Source organism: Carlito syrichta, unplaced genomic scaffold (genome assembly GCF_000164805.1).
Source record: "Carlito syrichta isolate Samal-C Ts95f unplaced genomic scaffold, Tarsius_syrichta-2.0.1 Scaffold307669, whole genome shotgun sequence".
Lineage (NCBI taxonomy): Eukaryota > Metazoa > Chordata > Mammalia > Primates > Tarsiidae > Carlito > Carlito syrichta.
The window spans coordinates 277,707-297,121 of NW_007251765.1; the positions used below are offsets into that span (position 1 = coordinate 277,707).

General features: G+C 51.1%; 1 protein-coding gene across 1 annotated transcript in view; it reads left to right on the forward strand.

The window, feature by feature from the left end:
* KANK4 (KN motif and ankyrin repeat domains 4) overlaps window positions 1-19,415 on the forward strand; it is a 36,699-nt gene that overhangs the window by 8,039 nt on the left and 9,245 nt on the right. Inside the window, exons 2-7 of the mRNA XM_021715785.1 lie at window positions 2,521-2,632; window positions 5,591-5,809; window positions 7,719-7,806; window positions 9,726-9,945; window positions 14,630-14,772; window positions 18,741-18,941. Of these exons, the coding sequence (XP_021571460.1) occupies window positions 2,521-2,632; window positions 5,591-5,809; window positions 7,719-7,806; window positions 9,726-9,945; window positions 14,630-14,772; window positions 18,741-18,941 (983 nt within the window). The remainder of the gene's footprint in view (window positions 1-2,520; window positions 2,633-5,590; window positions 5,810-7,718; window positions 7,807-9,725; window positions 9,946-14,629; window positions 14,773-18,740; window positions 18,942-19,415) is intronic.

Genomic DNA, 19,415 nt, shown 5'->3' on the forward strand with positions numbered 1-19,415 from the left:
CCTCGGACTCTTGGCCAGGGAGTCATGTGACAAGAGCGTTGAGGTCAACCTTCTGGGCATAGCAGAACCTGAAATCTGGGGGGCTCGAGGAGAGGAGAATGGTCTCCCGTGGGGGCAAGACAGTGACAAACAAGGAGATCACAGCCCAGGGGATCACGCGCTGTCACCCCAGCAGCCACTGCCGCAGGGACCTGAGAAGGCCCTCACCTCTTTACACAGCTGCCTCTCCACTGAACTCAGGATCGAAGAAGCGGGCTCTGAGCAGGAGGGAGGCCCTCGGGGAGGAGCGGAGGGCCCGGCTGTCGGGGGCACGGGTGGCTCTTCGTGGAGTGGCGGAAAGACCCCCCCAGCGGGGAGGGAGGAGGCCAGCTCAGAGCTCCCAGGGAAGGAGCGCGCGGGAAGGCCGCCCAGCTCGCCGACAGATGCCACCATCGGGCAGTACGTGAAGAAGATCCAGGAGCTCCTGCAGGAGCAGTGGAGCTGCCTGGAGCACGGGTACCCGGAGCTGGCCAGCGCCATCAAGCAGCCGGCCTCCAAGCTCAGCAGCATTCAGAACCAGCTGCTCAGCTCCCTCAACCAGCTGCTCTCCGCCTACTCGGCCCAGGCGCCCCCTCAAGAGGAGCCCCCGGCCCCCTCCTCCCCACCGATGGGTAAATACTGGGGCCTGAGACTAGGGACCCTTTCTCCTTTAGTGAAGAGGCAGAGGCGAAAAGGTTTTCAGTTGCATGAGTCTTTCATTTTATTTTTTTGAGTTGGAGTCTCACTGTGTTGCCCAGGCTGGAGTGCAGTGGCACACCCCTGGCCACTGCAGCCTCAACCTGCTGGGCTCAGGCGATCCTTCCGCTTCAGCCTTCCGAGTAGCTGGAAATACAAGCACGTGCCACCATGCCCGGCTAATTTTTCAATTGATTGTAGAGACGAGGTCTCACCAAGTTGCCCGGGATGGCCTCCAATCCATCAGCTCAGGCAAATCCTCTCACCTCAGCCTCCCAGAGTGCTGGGATTATAGGCATGCACCACTGCGCCCGGCCATGAGTATGTTTTCAAAAAGCTTTTAAGGCCTGGTGGGGTGGCTCGTACCTGTAATCTCAGTACTTTGGGAGGAAGCAGGAGGATTGCTTGAACCCAGGAGTTCGAGACCAGAGTAGGCAGTGTAGCGAGATCTCATCTTATTTTTTTAAAAATAAAAAAGTTAGCCAGGTGTGATGGTGCACGCCTGTCATCCCAGCTACTCAGGAGGCCGAGGCTGTGGTGAGCCGTGATTGTGCCGCTGTGCTCCAGCCTGGGCGACACAGTGAGACCTCAACCAAAAAAAGAAAAAAAACTTGAGCACCTCCAAGAACCCAGTGGAATATGACAGATAGGTGTTTTAGTGGAAGCACAGGACCTGTACTCCAGGCATTGCTCTAAGTCTGGGTCTGACTGCAAGGCCACCCCCTCCAGCTGTTCAGATAGCTCCGGGCACCAAGATGCCAGACGGGGAGGGCAAATCGGAGTGGAAATCCAGCCCACCCTTCTGTTTGCCAGGCCGTGTACATGGCGCCGCTTCCAACCCAGAGGGGCCTGCACTCCTTGGCCTTGCACAAGGCAGGGTCGGGGCCCAGGGAGGCCCTGCAGGGCGTGGGTTCCAAACCTCGGCCTGCCTGCAGCATTCCCTGGGCTCTTGCGTGCCTGTGTTCCTCTCTGGCTCTCAAGGCTTTCTCTAGCCCGGGTTTGGAGGAATATTGGATTGAGGTTGGAAGGAGCTCACTGAATATTTTCTCCGGGTATGTGTACGCGTGCACGTGGGTACATGTGCGTGTGCGCACGCGGGGGGTGGGGAGATGGAGTGCTGCTCACATGTGGAAATCGGCCTTTGGGCTGAGAAGCACTTCCTCTTGTAACGGATCAAGCCCTCTTCGCCGTGGGGTAAAGTGGAACCATATTTCGCTCTGCCCAGCGGGGCGCTTGTGAGTCTGCTTCCCGCCACAGATCGCCAGTTGGCTGCTTTCTCATGATCTCGGGGCCAGTTCCGGCCTTGCCTGTAAGGAAATGCCCCCTGGACGGTCGAGCACAGCGCAGGAAGATCTGTGCCCCTGCTCATGTGTCTGCCGTGAGCACAGTGTCATTCCCTCATGTGCCGAGTGTCAACGTGTACTTGTGAGCCAGGAAGGCCGCCCCGGTGCCCTCGAGCAGAGGGGGGTGCGGGACCTTGCGTCCGGAGACCAAAATTCTGCTCTGGCGTTGCCCTTCACTGAGCAAATCTGATCTCGGATACCCCAGTCCTAAGACAGAGACGACCATGGCGTTGACGCCACGTGGTTCTTTATCCACATCTAGACGGGCATTAATGGGGACAACTCTCCCGACATTGGCCAGAAAGCCAGGCCCCCTAAGGGACCCCCAAAACATTTGATAGTGTCATCTACCTGGTTCCCTGCCCCTTCCTACCCCCGTGTCCCCTCAAAGCAAGATCGCAGCTTTGCCGTGTTCCCATACACCCCCAGGATCGTTCTAACCTGTGATGTTGTGTCTGCCTAGAGATCTCCCCGTCGACCAGCCTTAAATCCATAATGAAAAAGAAAGACTATGGCTTCCGTGCAGGAGGTAATGGGACCAAAAAGAACCTTCAGTTTGTTGGGGTTAACGGTGGGTAAGCATCACCTGTGAAGCCCAGACCGCCTTCCCTGCCACCTCCCCTGCTAATACCCTCAGCACTCTCTTTTCCTCGGGGGAGGCATCTGGTTTTCATTCCTCTTCAGGGGAATTCATCTCAATGGCCCTTTAAAACTCCATCTCGGGCTTGCATGTGTTTGGCTTCTGGCCAGCTGTGGTGGTCTGTGGGAGCCTCTGCTTTTAATAAGTCTTGGCTTTGGTCTCCCCTAGGGCCAGGACTCCAGGTGGCTCTTGGGAGTTTGGGGGAGGACAGGGGCCCCTGGAAGAAGGCATTTAACCTGAACCACAACACTGAAACGAGTACAAACTCTGTTAATTGGTTGAACTTCAAATTTCATCCACTTAATTTTTTCTTCCTTTAACTTCCTGCCAACCAAACCCAAGGGTTTGAGGATAAAGAAAAACATTCAGTCTATTGATTTAGAACTTGAATGACCCCAGCCTTATATATTCTGAAATATTGGATTGAGAATATTTTCTAAATCATTCAACAAGCGTTTATTAAATGCTGACAATGTGCCAGGCTGTGGAGATAAAAAAGCCAAGTAAATCATGGTCCTGGCTTCAGCTCACAGAAAGGATAAGAAGGTCAGGCATGGTGGCTCTCGCCTGTAATCCTGGCCCTTTGGAAGGCCAAGCAGAAGGATCATTTGAGCTCGGGCGGTCAAGGCCTGCCTGGGCGGCATAGCGCAACTGGTCTTTATTTTTGAAAAAAGAAATGACAAGAAGTGCTGGTGTGCCAAGATGAGTTCTGTAGACCCGGGGATGTAGGATGCTGTGGACGCCCAAAAGAGGGGACCCACCAAGACTGCCCAGAGAGGGGGGATGCCCTACTACTTCAAGGCACACTAGAAGGGAAGACGCTAGCTGCAAACAAGGGGTGACGGCATCACTGCAGGTTTCATGAGGGAAGTGTCAGAAATGAAGAAACGGGGTGTCACAGCAGAGCTGCTGTCCTGCTTCCGCTGACATCTGACCCTGGGTTTCTGAGTTTTCTCCAGTTCATGTATAGAAAAGGAGAATCGGTCAATCTCAAAGCCCCATGTAGGCCACCTCTCTCCCCAGTTTAAACTCCCCAGCAGTCCCGACTCTGCGCCCAAACCTGGAAGGGCCAGATCATGGCTCTGGCCTGCCTCAGCTCCCGCCGTTGTCAGGTCTTCCCTTTCCCCAGCATGCTGGACTTGCGTCCGTCTCAGGGCCCTGGCCTTTGCTGTTCCTCTGTCTAAAGTGCTGTCTCTTAGAGACTCCTCAGTATTTGTCATTCTAGTGCCATGGTTCTCAACCTCACTGCACATTGGAAATGCGGGGAGAGCTTTACAGAATCCCCGTGTCTGGGTCCCATTCCTGAAGATGCTGGTTTAATCAGTCTGGGTGTTGTCCACATACCGGGAATTCTAAACACTCCAAGTGATTCTAATGTGCCACCAAGGTTAGAAACTTCTGCCCTTCATGCCTGTAATCCCAGCACTTTGGGAGGCAGAAGTGAGAGGATCGCCTGAGCCCAGGGGTTCAAGACCAGCCTGAGCAACTTGGCGAGATCTCATCTCTATACAATAAAGCAAAAAATTAGCCAGGCATGGTGATGTATGCCTGTAGTTCCAGCTACTTGGAAAGCTGAGTCTGAAGGATCACCTGACCCAGCAGATCAAGGCTGCGGTGGCCTTGATTGTGTCACTGCACTCCAGCCTGGGTGGCAGAGTGAGACTCCAACTCAAAATAGAAAGAAAAAGAAACTTCTGCTCTTACTAAAGTAGCCCCTCCTCCCATCACCCCATCTCATGGCCCTTTTTTGTTTTATTTATTGTTCTTTTCACTATCTGAATGTGGTATTTATTTACATGTTTATTTTCCACCTCTGCCTCCTAGAATATAAGCCCCACTAGGGCAGGGACTTGGGTATAGAACTTAGAACAGTGCCTGGCACATAGTAGGTGCTCAATACATTCCTGCTGAGTGAATGAATAAACTTCCAGCTGAAGTTGTTATGGAAGCAGTTCTAAAATGAGCACTGCTTGGTACACGTAACATGTCCCGACTCTCTTAATTACAAAGGAAAAAGGTTGTTCTAAGTACAATAGAGGAATTAAGTAAGACAGAAATCAGCATTCCAGTGAGCACAAGGGCCTTATGTAGGGGCCACCATTCGGAGAAAGAGCCTTGGGTCCAGTGGAGGCCATGGCCACTGGTCCCTGTGGCTGGGTCCGGTGGCCCCAGAACCCGAAATCTTCATCTTATGAGCATCCTCCATTGGGTGTCTCCTGTTGAACATCAGTGAGGAATCAGTAATCTTCCAGGACTTTCCTCCATGCCCTCTGATCTTGCCAACTCAGTAGAGTCACTTCTAACTGAACATAAGGACTGCTGCTGGGAAGGAAGGCCATGAGTCAAACGATCGTACTCTCCCTTTTGCTGCTCCAAGCACTAGTTCAAACGGGCTGCAGCCGAGAGGCAGGTGTGGGCTGATGTATCCCACGGAGCCTGCTGGGAATTGGTGCAGATGAGTACACGTCCTACCAGGGCAAGCCGGAGGCTGGACAGGCGGGCTCAGGGGAGGCTCGCTCTCACCCAGAGACGATTTGTCAGGCAATTCAACAAACTCAGGGTGGAGGTGGGAATGTGGGCCCGGACTGGGGATCCTCTCTGGACCCAACATAAGATTCCACAAGCCAATGCTTCCATGAGAAGCTCGGCTTGCCACACACACTGTGAATGGTCTCCTCCCCCAAGCAGCCCCCATGTCAGAGCCAGAGTCCTTTACCACCTGTCTCTCTGAGGCCAAGATTCCTGGGATCCCCTCCCTGCTGCAGGCATGGGGGAGGGAGGAGGAGATGAGCATACTGGGGGGTGTCACCTGAGGCCCCCCTGGTTGTCACTGATGTTGGCGTGGGCACGGGGCAGGAGGGACAGGACGAGTGACCTTTGTCTCCTTCTTCAGCTATGAGACCACCTCGAGTGAGGAGACCAGCGGTGAGGACAGCTCCCCAGAAGACTTGTCTGACAGCGAGGCTGAGAAGAAGTGTGATGGTCCAGAGCACAGGCGGGCCAAATTGGCCCATCCCAGCTGTGGAGCTGGGCAGGGCGTCCCCGAGGGCACACACTATGCAAGCCAAGACAGGGAGCCCGGGGAAGAAGTCCTGCATACCAAGGCTGAGAGGTGAGCAAATTGGTACAAATGAGGACACTTATTCCTCTACAAAAGGGCAGAAAGATGTGATACTTGTTCCTCTACACATCCACTCTTCATTCGGTCACGTGTTCATTCTCTTCCCCATCAGCACTCACCCATCAGTCACCCATGTGTGTAGGCTTCTGTTCATGCCAGGCTCTGTGCACAGGTTGAACAGTGGCTTCTGCGTCCATGGAATACACTTTGGTAGCCGGATTTCTACATAGGAAGCTAGCATTGACCCAGCACTGAAAACGGGAAGGACTTTGCACGTATCACCTTAGATAATCCTTTTAACAATCCTACAGGCCGGGTGCGGTGCCTCGAGCCTGTCATTCCAGCACTTTGGGAAGCCAAGGCAAGAGGATCGCCTGAGCCCATGGGTACGAGACCAGTCTGGGCAACTTAGCAAGATGAGCCTGTACAATAAGTCAAAAAATTAACCAGGCGTGGTGGCTCATGCCTGTAGTTTCAGCTACTTGGAAGGATCGCCTGAGCCCAGCAGGTTGAGGCTGCGGTGGTCCTGAGCGTGCCCCTGCACTCCAGCCTGGGCAACAGAGTGAGACTCCAACTCAAAAAAAAAATCCTTTAAAGTAGAAATTATTATAATTCTCACTTTACAGATGTGGAAACAGAGGCTCAGAGAAGAGCAGGGATGCAGCTGGTGGAGCAGGGGTTCCCTCCCTGGTCCTCCCAGTCCTCACCCTCAGCCTCTCTGCCCACCCCCTTGGCCACACTGACATCCCTTGTCTTTTGAAGTGATGGGGGCATGCGGTGTGATGAGAAGAGTGCCCTCTCTGGGGTTGGACTCACCTGGATTTATATCCTGCCTCTGCCCTAGTGTGACGTTAGGCTGGGTCCTTAAACTGTGGTCGCCTCAGTTTCCTCATCCGTAAAATGTACCAGCCCGAGAGGTTTGATCTGAGGACTGTGTGAGAAAAAGCGAGTGTCTGCTCAGCACGGTGCCTGGCACATCATAGGCTCTCAGTAAATGGCAGACACAGGGCTGGCCAGGATCACTCTCTTAATTCCAAAAGCGAAAGGGTGTTCTAGGTATAATAGAGGAATATCTGGGGTTCAAATAAGATGGAAGCCAGCGTCCCAGTGAGCACAGGGGCCTTATGTAGGGGCCGCCACTAAGAGAGTCGGGACCACACGGCCGGGATGGTCATCATCATCATCACCATCCTGACCCAGTGAGGAATGGTGAAGGGGGGCTGAGAGTTGCACAGGCCCCCAGGGATGCTCCATCATGACAGCGCGATAGAGATGTGCCGAGTGAACAGGCTTCCTAGGGACCGGTGCCACTGAGTCCCAACTGAGGCCTCTTGGTGCCGTCTGCTTTCGTGGGAACACAGGAAGAGTGCTTGTCACCACAGACGCCCCAGCCTAAATGCGTCTCCCTCTCCTGACTCCACCAGTACTTACAGTGTCCTTCATGGAAGAATGACCGGAAGAAATTTGCTGGTATGGATTAGGAGGCTCTTTGGATTTTTATAGTCATCCAGGCAGAAAAATGTTTGGTCCAAAGTCAGAAAGGCAGCGCTCCCCTCCTCCCCTTCCCAGTGTGCCAGGAATTGCAGCTGGACCTGTCTCTCCTGCCACCTCCCCACTCCCTCTCACCCCCGGGGCTTTGGTTATCTGCTCCAGCCCCTGATAAACGCAGGATGAAATGGTCACCAGGCTTGACTCACTCTTCAGAAGAGTTCAGAGATCAAACTGCATCGTCAGGACGCTGTGGTCACCCCTCATTTCCGAAGACTGGCCCTGTCCTGGGGCAGTTGCCCAGTTTGGGTGTTTGAGCTGCTGAGAAGTGTTAGAGGAAGAGAATGAAAGTCTTTTTTTGTCAACGTGGAGAATGATTCTCTAAATAAATGCCTGTATTTGTTTCCTTTAGATATAAACCCTCAGAAGAATTTCTTAATGCATGTCGGGCATTGAGCCAACATCTGCCGGAAACCGGGACCATCACCGACCAACTCTTGGTACTCTGATTTTTCATTGTCGTGTCAAGATTTCCATTCTTTTCGAGAGGTTAGCACCCACAGGGTGACTTTGGTCTCTTGCCTGAGGCAGCAGTGTGATTGCAGGCCAGAGCCCTTTCCTCTGGGCGTTCTCTCATTTACCCAAACCTGCTGCCCGAGGTGATGGATCCTGCTGGGGAAGTAGACCTGATGGATGTGCACACACACGGCAGGCCCAGGGCTCAGAGGCACTGCCCAGGCACCATTAGGCATCGCACCCTGAATGTCTGTCCTCAACTCTGTGGCTTAGGTTCAAAACCACCCTGTGGTCCCATAGAACGGTGGGTAGAGTGGAAAAGGCGTGCTGACTGGAAACCGGGGGTTCTATTCCCAAGACCCTCATCTGTGAGATATTGGGCAGGTCAGTTCAGTGCTCAGGGCCTGCATTTCCTCATCAACAAAATGAGGGTGGGGGGTAGCGTGCACCCATCCCCTCAAGCCCTTACGTCTAATTCTGCAGTCACTTACTGTTTTTCTTGACGCCTACCTCTGAGTCAAGAGACCAAAACACAAACCGAAAATACATGTTTATTCCTTCCCACCTCCATGGCCCAGGAAAATTTAAACGTAGAATGACTGGTTTCTACTTTTAATCAAGGGATATTGGCACAACCATATTTTCCCAAGTTGTGAGAGCTGCAAAGCTCTACAGTGGAACAACCTGAAGCATTTTTAAAAGCCGTTTTGCCTTCCTTTGCAGAAGAGCCCTAGGAGTAAAAGCGATCAATTTGGCAGTGTTTGTTACTTGCCCAACCCATTTGCTCTTAGCTGATTTGGCAAGTAGCTGCTCCTAGACTGTTCGAGAACCAATATGGAATATGGATGTTGACAGAAACTTCAGTTACTTATCCTTAAATGAATTACAGAACGAACACTGTTTCTGCTCTAGGAAAACAGAGATTGTGAATATATGCATGCCTGACACCACTTTCATGTTAGGATCAAAGTACTGGACACCCCCTACTCCCACCTTAGAGACAAAACGGATTGTGTAAGGACCTGCCTCTATAGAGTCGTGGAAGTAAAGGAGCCCGCCCCTCTTTTACTCTCAGTTTTTTCTAGGGGCAAGTAATGTTCCAGAAGGTTATTCAACACCCAGGGTTAAATAGCGGGGCCAGGACTTAAACCTGGTCACGCAGATTCTGTGACTCTAAGTCCATGGCTCCTTCTGGCACGAGCCTGAAATCATGGATCAGAATCACATCTCAATGACTTCTCCTCACCTTTAGGTAAACAACCCAACACTTAGATCATGTCATACACAGAGCTGATGTTCTGGGCTCAGCCACCCTTCTGGTTCACGGTCGCAGAGTTACTGAATCCTACAGATAGTGGAGAACTGCAATGGGGTGTTAAACTCTGAAGGTCTCAGCACAGCTTGAAGGCTGCAAATCAGTCAGGCACACCTGTTTGGGTTTTACCTCAAGCCTCCGTTGGGTGTGTTGTTTTTCTTAGCTTTCAGCATGCAGATGTCCCTGTTAGAAAGCTGTGACTTTCCAGCTATGCCTCTTAGAAACACGCAGGGTCTGAGGAGGGATCATTTAGGCTGGCCGTGTGAGCGTGAAAGAGGGGTTTCCTAGTTGTGTGCGTCCAGGGGGTGTGAACCAAGCTCACCGTAGACTCCAGCACGGGCTTTGCTGCTGGTTGGTGTGTTGTCCTCCACACCCTCCTTTCTGCCTCCCACGGGGCAGTCACACAGGCACAGAGTACGCCGTTGCCTTCCTGACCCCACCAGCTCTGAGCCACAGAGGCTGGAGGGGGCTGAGGGAATCGTCAGAGGCACCCAAAGCTGACATTTCCTAGTGTCTGGTGGGAACCCTTGCTGGGGCTCCCCAGGCCAACGGGGGCCCCCTTGGAACTGGACTCTTTTGGGGTTTCAGAGGCAAAGCTTGAACACCATCAGCCAGGAGTGGTTCCGCATCTCCAGCCGCAAGTCATCCAGCCCCGCCGTGGTGGCTGCCTACCTGCTCACGGTCCAGCCCCTCTCCCCATGTGTCCTGAAGCTGCTCATCAACCTGGCCGACCGCAATGGGAACACGGCCCTTCACTACAGCGTGTCCCACTCCAATTTCGCCATCGCGAAGCTGCTGCTGGAGACAGGTCAGGAGACACTGCGTCTCGTCCGTGCGTCCTCGTCCCTCCGTGAAGGGCGGCTCTTGTGCCGTGCTTCCCTCCAGCAAGGAGACGCGTCCCTGTTCTGAGCTCCTTCATTCCAGGGACTGGACTGGACCATTCTGCCTGTGTTACATCATTTACTCTTCATAGCATCCCTGTGATGTAATATTGTGCTCATGCTGCAGTTGAGAAAACGAAGGCTCAAGAGCTGTAATACTGACTCGGGCCACAGCGCTGGTAAATGCTAGGGTTAGTTTTGTATTTGGTCGGTCCAGCTCTAGAGCTATATACCATACTGCCTCTGTGGAAGGTCACATTTTCCCATCTTTATAAGATACTTTTTTTTCCTTAGAGATGGAAGTCTTGCTCTGTCACCCAGGCTGGAGTACAGTGGCATGATCATAGCTCATCATAGCCTCTAACTCCTGGGCTCAAGTGATCCTCCTGCCTCAGCCTCCTGAGTATCTTAGGACTACAAGTATGCACCACTGTGCCTGGCTAATATTTTTTATAAAGATGGGAAAGGGAGGGGATCGGGGCTGGGGGGTGGGCCGGTGTCTCACTCTGTTGCCCAGGTTGGTCTCAAACTCCTGGGCTCAAGCGATCCTCCTGCCTCAGCCTTCTTAGTAGCTAAGACTACAGGTATGTACCACCACGCCTGGCTAATTTTTTTTTTTTTTTGTAAAGATGGGGGAAAGGAGGGTTGAGGAGGTATCTCACTATGTGGCCCAGTCTGGTCTCAAATTCCTGGCCTCAAGCATTCTTCCCACCTTGTCCTTCCAAATCACTGTGATTATGGGAGTAAACTACCATGCCCAGTCACTATAAGATACAGTTCTTTGAAACAAAGGTCATGGCTCTGTTTGCCCAGTTTGGCTCAAGTGATTCATTTATCCTTCATTGGGTGTTTATTGACGACACATGAAGTTCATACTGGCGACTGCCAGAGATGCAAAGGTGAGCCAGGTGAGTCCTCTGCTGCCTAGGAGCTTATAGCCTGACCATCAGGGCCGAGTAGGATGATGGCTTGTGGGGGACAGATACAGCACGTGACTTCGGGACTCAGAAGAAATGAGAGCGTGTCCGGTTCAGGGAGAAGGATGGGTGCCCTGGAGCAAGTGGGGCTCCTGAAGCTGAGAGTGTCCCAGGGAGGGAAAATTCACTTACGTTAGAAAGGAAAAGGTGCCTGGAGGCCAGAAAGCTTCCAGCCAGGATGGGCTGTGAACTCAGGTTGGGAAGGTGACCTGGAACCACAGCCCAGGGAACTTGAGTGCCAGGCTGAGTCGTGGGACCCTGTGGGGAAGACCCTGGAACGAGCCAAGGTGTTGTATAGGGAGCGCTGGCACCAGGGAGCTCTCTAAGAAGGGGAATTTGGCAGGGGCGGGGGAGGTTAGCGGAGGGGGCCAGGAAAGAGGTGGCAGGGCAGGCAGGGCAGACACTCTCTTTGCTGCAAGTGTCCAAAGAGAGATAGTGAGGATGGTAGCGACAGAGGAGGGAAGAAGCCACTGTGGGGACCGACTGGCTGTGAGGGACGAGGGGAGCCAGGGCTCTCTGTCGAGCCGGGATGGCTGAGAAGCCCCTGGGCTGCGACGGAAGAGAAGAATAAGTGTGGGGGAAGCAGAAGGGATCATTCGACTTGGGGCAGATTCTGAGTTTACAGCGAGAATGTCGGGAAGGCTTCTGAGAATTCCAGATGCAAAATCAATGGGCAATAGAGCTTTGGGTAGGGCCGATTGGGGCACAGGCAATGGAGGCCTAGAGGGGAGTATGGAGAGGGGTGGAGAAGGGAAGAGGGTGGGGAGAAGGCATCTTGTGCTCTTGGTTATCCTGTAGGTTGAGACAGAAGGAGAGGGAGACGGAGAGGGCAGGGTGGGGAGGGAGAGAGGGAGGGAGAGCCAGTGGAGGGAACCCAGATGGAGTCTTGTAAGAACCAGGAGAAACAGCAGGTTAGGGGCGGATGGGGAATGACAGCTAGTGAAGTAGAAGAGTGAAGATTGTCTACTGAGCCAAATGCTGCAGGGTCCCTGAAGGATGTGCCCAGGCTCAGCAGATGGAAGTGGGAGATGCCACTGGTGACTTTGTGTGTTTGGGGAGAGAAGAGATCTGAGCATCGTGTTTGTCGACTGAGAAAAATAATCCAGGAGAGGGAGAGGGACCGAGACAGAGAATGACAGAGCAGCAGAGAGACAGAGAGAAGAATGAGAGAGAGAGAAAGGGAGAGAAACAGACGGACCAGGTGCAGCGACTCCTGCCTGTATTTCCAGCACTTTGGGAGGCCAAGACAAGAGGATTGCTTGAGCCCAGGAGTTCGAGGCCAGTCTGGACAACATAATAAAACCTCATCTCCGCAATTTTAAAAATTAGCTGGGCATGGTGGTGTATGCCTGTATTACCAGCTACTCAGAAGGCTGAAGCGGAAGAATCACCTGAGCCCAGGAGGTCAAGGCTGCAGTGAGCTGGGATCCGCTAGACTGATTTTCTACATCGACTGGCATACTGGTATTACTATGGCACATTTGAAAAACTGAAAAATTCTGGCAAGGAGAGAATATCAAACATTGTTTTTTTTTTCCTCTTGCACAAATTTCATAAGTAGTCCTAACTGACATTTTTTTCATATACCAGATTGGTTACAATGAATACCATTCCAGACAATAACGGTAATAACAGTTAACTCTTACTGAGTGTTTATCGTGTATGAGGGCTGTTCTAAGTGCTTTGAATATATTAACTCAGTAAATTTCACAATAATCCTAAGAGGTAGGTTCTGTTATTATCCCCATTTTACAGAGGAGGAAATGCTAAGAAAAGCTAAGGGACTTGATTTTCTGAGATAGTTTTATTATTGCCCAAGAGAACCACCTGGGTTTTTCAGATGAGCAATACAGATGCTGGTTTTCCACGCAATATCACCCTTGGGGGGGGGGATCATTTGCATAACAGAGCTCAGTCTGTGTCTAATTATCCCCTCCCTGTCTCTTTGGTGGAAAGGGGTATGAATGCATAGTCCCAGAGCTATGATGCAGGGATTCCTTTAGAAATCTTGTTTATTACTTCATCTTAAAAACATGTCATTTTTGGCCAGGTGCGGTGGTTTAAGCCTGTAATCCCAGCACTTTGAGGCCGAGGTGAGGGGATTGCCTGAGCTCACGGGTTTGAGACCAGCCCGGGCAGCTTGGCAAGACCTCATCTCTACAATAAAGCAAAAATTAGCCGGGCGTGGTAGTAAGTGCCTATAGTTCCGGCTACTTGGAAGGCTGAGGCGGAAGGATTGCCTGAGCCCAGCAGGTGGAAGCTGGGTTGGCCCTGAGCGGGCCACTGCACTCCAGCCTGGGTGATGGAGTGAGACTCCAACTAAAAACCAAAAAAATGCCTTTTTTTTAAAAAGAAATAAGCAATATATACTGTGGGTGTATGCCAGTTTTTCAGTGTATTGTGAGATGTATCGTCTTAATTGCTGTTTTTGTTTTTGAGTTGGAGTCTCACTCTGTTGCCCAGGCTGGAATGCAGTGGCACCATCAGGGCTTACCGCAGCCTTGAATGCCTGAGCTCAAGTGATCCTTCTGCCTCAGCCTCCCAAGTAGGTGGAACTACAGGCGTGTACCACCACAGCTGACTTTTTCTTTTAGTGTTTTGTATAGATGGGGGTCTCACTTTGTTGCCCAGACTGGTGTCAAACTCCTGGCTTTAAGCAATCCTTTCACCTCAGCCTCCCACAGCATTCAGATTGCAGGTGTGAGCCACTACACCCAGCTTTAATTGTTTTAATATAGAAATTTTGAAGTTTTTCCTCACTTCATTTTCCAAGTTGCTTCTAGAAGATTTCTGGTGTTTATCCTGTGGTGTTTTTCTTTTAATTTAAAAAAATTTTTTTTAAAATTTTAAAGATGTGGGGCACAATTCGGGGTTAAATATACAAATGTTCAGGATGCAGGTACCCTTGTTGATGAGGTGTGCCCCACTTCCCCAGGCAGACTCCCACTACTGCCAATCCCGCTTCCCCGCTCCCCTCCTGGCAGTTTCCCGCTACTGCCAATCCTTTTCTCATAGTATTCCGATCATTGTTCAAGGTCCGCTTATGAGTGAGAACATGTGACACTCGGTTCTTTGTTTCTGTGCCTGTGGTGTTTTTCATGCCCCTGGTACATTGCACAGCAGATCCCTAGGCCCTTGGAAAGGCCCCGCAAACACAGCTATCCATCTGAGTTACACACAAACATGACTTCGTGAGTGTGAAACCTAAAATACACAGCTGTGGGTGACGTGTGGCCAGGTGAGTGATGGACCCTAGAACCAGACAGACCTGAGTCCTGGTCCCACTTCACGTTCACTTGAGCGGTTTATATAATTACTCTGACCCTCAGTGTCCTCATCTGTAAAATGGGAGTAACATCTTGTGCTCTGGCTTAGGAAATGAAGTCACAGCCATCGGCTCCCGTGGCTGTCTGTGGCTCTCTTAGGGTCTTCCTTTGCTGGGTATCTTCAGAAAACTTGTAAAGAAAAGTAGCCACTTTTAAACTGCTAAAGCTGGAAAACACCGGTTCCATCTGTGGAAAGGATTGCTCTGTTCCGTGGCCTCTTAGCCAGCAGGCAGCGTCCTGTGGAGCCGACTAAGATGACGTCTGGCTCCTGCCTCTTGGAGCCATTCCAGCGCCCCTTCCTCTTGCAGGCATCTGCAACGTGGACCATCAGAACAAAGCTGGCTATACTGCCGTGATGATCACTCCCTTGGCTTCTGCAGAGACCGATGAAGACATGGCTGTTGTCTGGAAGCTCCTAAGAGAAGGAAATGTGAATATCCAAGCTACTCAGGTGGGTGGTGTGAACATAATCTCCTCTTTAATAAGTGTGGGGGCACCTCCCAGCTTTATTCTGCCAGTGGGCTGAGAAATTCCATGCAGCTTCATGTAGTTTTAACTCAAGAAGGCTGGCACCTCCAAGTAGCATCCAGCCAAACCTGAATATTTGCGTTTTTTTGTAGGCTCCTGACGCCCAGACAGGCTGAGACAGAGGTCCTGAGCTTCTAATCCAGGTCCCAGTCTGAAACGGGGAAAATTCCATCTGGGCTTGACCTTTCAAGTCTACATTCCCAAAGTTAGCATCTTGAGAAAGCATTTGCTGGTTGGCTGCTCCAGGAAAGCATGTGTACATGACCTACCTTGATCATGACCCATGGGCACCTAATGAGGCAGGATGCTCTTTGGAGGGCCAGTCCTCTAACGAAGTTATCACCTCTGTCATCCCTTCTCTCCCCAAAGCCTCTTAACAAGGTCATAAGCCCCTAGCCTGATGGAGAGAAGGTGTGGATAGACAGAGCAGACAGAAGCATTTCCTGGTCAGTCCCCAGAGTAAAGAGCATGCCCACTCCTGAGGCCCTAGCTAAGCCTGGAGAGTTATTATAGAGTTCTGAGGGCGATTAATCCCCTTGGCGTGCCTTCTCAGTCTTTGAAATTACTGGGTCTCAGAACACCCCAGTCTTCCTTACCTCCCCACCAATCAATGAGAGTGACATTGTTCTGGGCACACAAATCACGCCCCAGGGAGCAGTGCCATCGGCCAGGCTGGGGAAAGCAGCTCTGCCAAGAACCAGTGGAGCCCTACCCAAAGGCAGTAGCCAAGGGGTCAGGACACGTGGGCTACACTAATTCACTGGCCACCTTTGCCTTAGGTCAAAAGAGCCCTTACAGTTGCCTAGGTCTACCTAGGTGGGCCAGTCCTTTAAAGAAGTTATCACCTCTGTCATCCCTATTCTTTTGCAAAATCCTACTGTGGTCTCCAGCTTCCTCATAGTGGTCTCCAACACTATGACCACTGGTGTCAGGAAATGTGTGCTCTACCAAAGTAACCCGTGTGTTACTCTAGACAGCTCTAATAATTTTTTTAAACTAAGTCAAAACTGGATACTCTGAATCTTTCATAGAGTGATTAAGTAGAAGCTGATTGTAGTTCCTGCCCCAAAAGATCTTACGATGGCAGAGGTACACAAGGCCACTCAGGGCTGAAATGTCTCTGTGCGGCTTCTGGGCTTCTCTACTTGAGGACACGAGATGGGAGTGTGGACCTCAGCCTGTAGGACTTTGAGTTAGACAGGGCTCTACATGGAACAACGGGGACTCCTCAAAAGGTCATTTGCCCATTTTTTGATGCACAGGAAAGAATAGAGTACATTTCCCCCTAGAAGGTTCATAGATGATAGTGTAACTGTCAAGAAGGGTAAAGAGTCTGAGATTTTATCCTGTGTGAACAGTTAACAAGGTAGCCTGCTACAGTTTTGTGGATGCTGGCAGAATACACGAGACTTCTGTACCAGAGACAAAGGACAATATAGCACCAACAGCTGTAGCAGTAGCCACAGTATCAGCTTGGCCCAATTCCCAGTTCCTACAGGGCAGTATGAGGAAGGCCTGATGCCTGAACATGGAGCAGGTTGTGTTATAGGAGAGGGACCCTGAGCGTAGGGAACCTGATCTTTTATCATGGACAGTAAGCAAGCCCACTCTTTTTTCAGAAGAAGGCACTTTCTCTGTCTTCCAAGGCTATTCACTGTATAAACATCCTTAAAAAGATAGTCTAGAACAAAAGGACAGATTCTTGGGTGCTTTACTGACAAGACATGTAGAAAAGCAAGGGACTTATGGAGAACTCACTCCCCAAAGTGACTGTAGGTAGTAACCAAAGCCGCTTTGCATACTTCATCTAGAAGCAACTTAGTGATGGCAGGAAACATATCTGTAGATTACTTTCCGGTTCTCAAAGTGTTTCCAACCACCTACAACTCCTCTTCCGTAAGACTCAATATACCTATTTTCATTTTAAATAATATGTTTCCCATAAATAACTTTTTCCCAAATGGGCCCACTTGCAAGATGGGATGCTTGCAAGTGGATCAAAATCCAACCTCTTCTTTTTTTACAGAGAAGAAACAAATGTTTTAGGAGGCTAAGGGACTCTCCCCAGCCCCCGAAAGAGGAATGAGATTCCTAGCTGCAGTTGTTTTCCTTGGCTTCCTCTGGGGCCTCCACGCATGAGAAGAGGTGGATCAGAAGGGTTGGGGGCAAGCAACTTACTCTCTCTGTGTCTCCAGGGTCACTGCAGTGCCTGGCATATAGTAGCGCTCTGTAAACGTCATAGAAGTCAATTGTATTAAACTGGACATGAGGGACTGTGAGGAAGGAAGGGGTCCTGTGTCAGGCAGAGGGACAGACGTGAAGACCATCTGCAGATGTCATCTGGTTTTAATAACAGTCGAGAGAGGGGTCTGGATGGAAACCTCATGGTCTGTTAGTTAGTCCAGTAAACAACCATTACCTCAGGGCTGAGTAAAGGCAAACCAAAAAAAGCAAACAGGCTCCTCTGGAAAGATCCGCCTGTGTTCCAGAGAAATGGGAGCCAGGACATCTAACCACACAGGCCCACGTTCTGAGCATCTGTCACGCGTTGTCTCTGCCCTCGTAGTGATCATCGTAGCTGACCTTTGACTAGCACTGGCTAAGCACTTGGGTTCCACCACAATCCCAGAAGGCAGGTGACACTGTCCAGCATTCTTATTTCACCAAGTCAGGAAGAGTCGCCGAGAACTTAACTTGACCACAGACACATAGGTAATAAGTGGCAGAGCCAGGATTTTTCTGATTCCAACCCCCCTTTCTTTTTTCTAAGCTCTAGCATTCTGAGCAGAGAGGCAGAAACCACCCATGACCACAGGTTGGAGCTTTAATCGGTCAACATGTCAGTAAACATGTGCTCAGCACTTTTTACCTGTACGATAGTGCATTCAGAGCCTCGGGGGAGACAAAGGGAGAGAAAACACAATCCTTGTCTTACTCCTGCAACTTGTCTCATCAGAGAGACCTGCCTGGGACCCAGGAGAACCGTGAGGGCAAAATATAATAAAATCAGCTGAGAGGACTGTAGCAACATATTAGTATCTACAAGAACATCTATGAGAAATGAGAAATGATGGTCCATTTGTAATCAGAAAAAAATTGCCCTCATACTTTATTATATTTACATCCTTTATCTCATTTGACTCCCACAAAAGCCCTAAGAGATGCACAGGACAAATAAATATTACATTAATTTTTAAAGAAAAGAAAAACCAAGATTCAGGGAAGGCAAATGGCATGGCCAGAGTTGCCCGCTAGAAAACAGCAGAACTCGCGCTCAGGCATTGCTGACTCCCATCCGTTGTTATGCCCGCCAATGATGACAGGAATGTCAACCACAGTGTTTGGTGGCTGTAGATTAAAACCGACCGTGGGACGCGCAAACAGAGATTTTGCCGAGACAAGAGGGTTCTGGGTATCACTAGCCTGAAAACGCCAGAGGTGTCGAACACACCAAGGCTTCCCGGAGAAAGTGGGACTGGGGCATTCAACCTCCATTCAACCTTTATCTGTTCCATCATTCAACATTTATCAGCATGTACTTGGTGCCGGGCACTGGGGAGACAGGGACACAAGCAGCTTAGGCCATCCAAAATGTCACAGTCCATGAGAAAGAGAGAGAGTGACAAGTTGCTATACCAAGAGGTAAGTGCTGTGTGTGTGAGTCCCATGACTGGGGAGTCAGGGAAGGCTTTCAAGAGGTTGTCGCGTTTGACTAGTGTCTTGAGAGGGTAGACGTTCGCCGGGCTGAAAAGGTTGTGTCCCATACCAAGGGCAGGTGATGCAGATCAGGGGTCATTTTCTCAAGAAGCCTCTGCCGAGCCCACCAAGGCTGGAGGGGGTCCCCTCCCCACTGGCACCAACCTCACCACGTCCCTGCGGCCCCGTGTGCAGGGAGGCCAGACCGCGCTCATGCTGGGAGTCAGCCACGACAGGCAGGACATGGTGCAAGCGCTGCTGAGCTGCCAGGCGGATGTCAACCTGCAGGACCACGATGGATCCTCGGCTCTCATGCTGGCCTGTCGCCACGGCAACGCCGACCTGGTGCGGCTGCTCCTGGCACACCCAGCCTGCGACAGCAGCCTGACTGACAAGGTGAGACTTACAGGCAATTAACGCGTCGCTGTTTCACTTCTGGTCCTGAAAAGTGCCCAGCCGGCCAGCAGAATCCGAGTAACCATGTGGCGGTGGCAGTAATGTCCGCCTTCTGAGGCTGTTGTGGGATTTAAATGAGATGATCCATGGTCCCTGCTTGGAGCCTTCGAGCTGGGAGACCCGCAACCCTCGCTTTCCACAGCGGCTTTGAGGCAGCAGCTTGGGTGGGAAGCCCTGCTGTCCAGTGGGGACTCTGGAAAGCCAGATGAAGGAACCAGCCTCACGGAATCAGCTCTGTAGTTACTAAGCTGAAAATGCCTCTCTGACATTGACCCCATGACATTGAGCCAGCCTGCTTGAGTTGCACTGCCAGACCCGGGCCTCTTCAATAAACTTCCTTGAAAGTGATACATAATGATAGCAATAGTGATAACAGTATTGAGGACTTATTCTGTGTTGGGTACTCTACAAAGC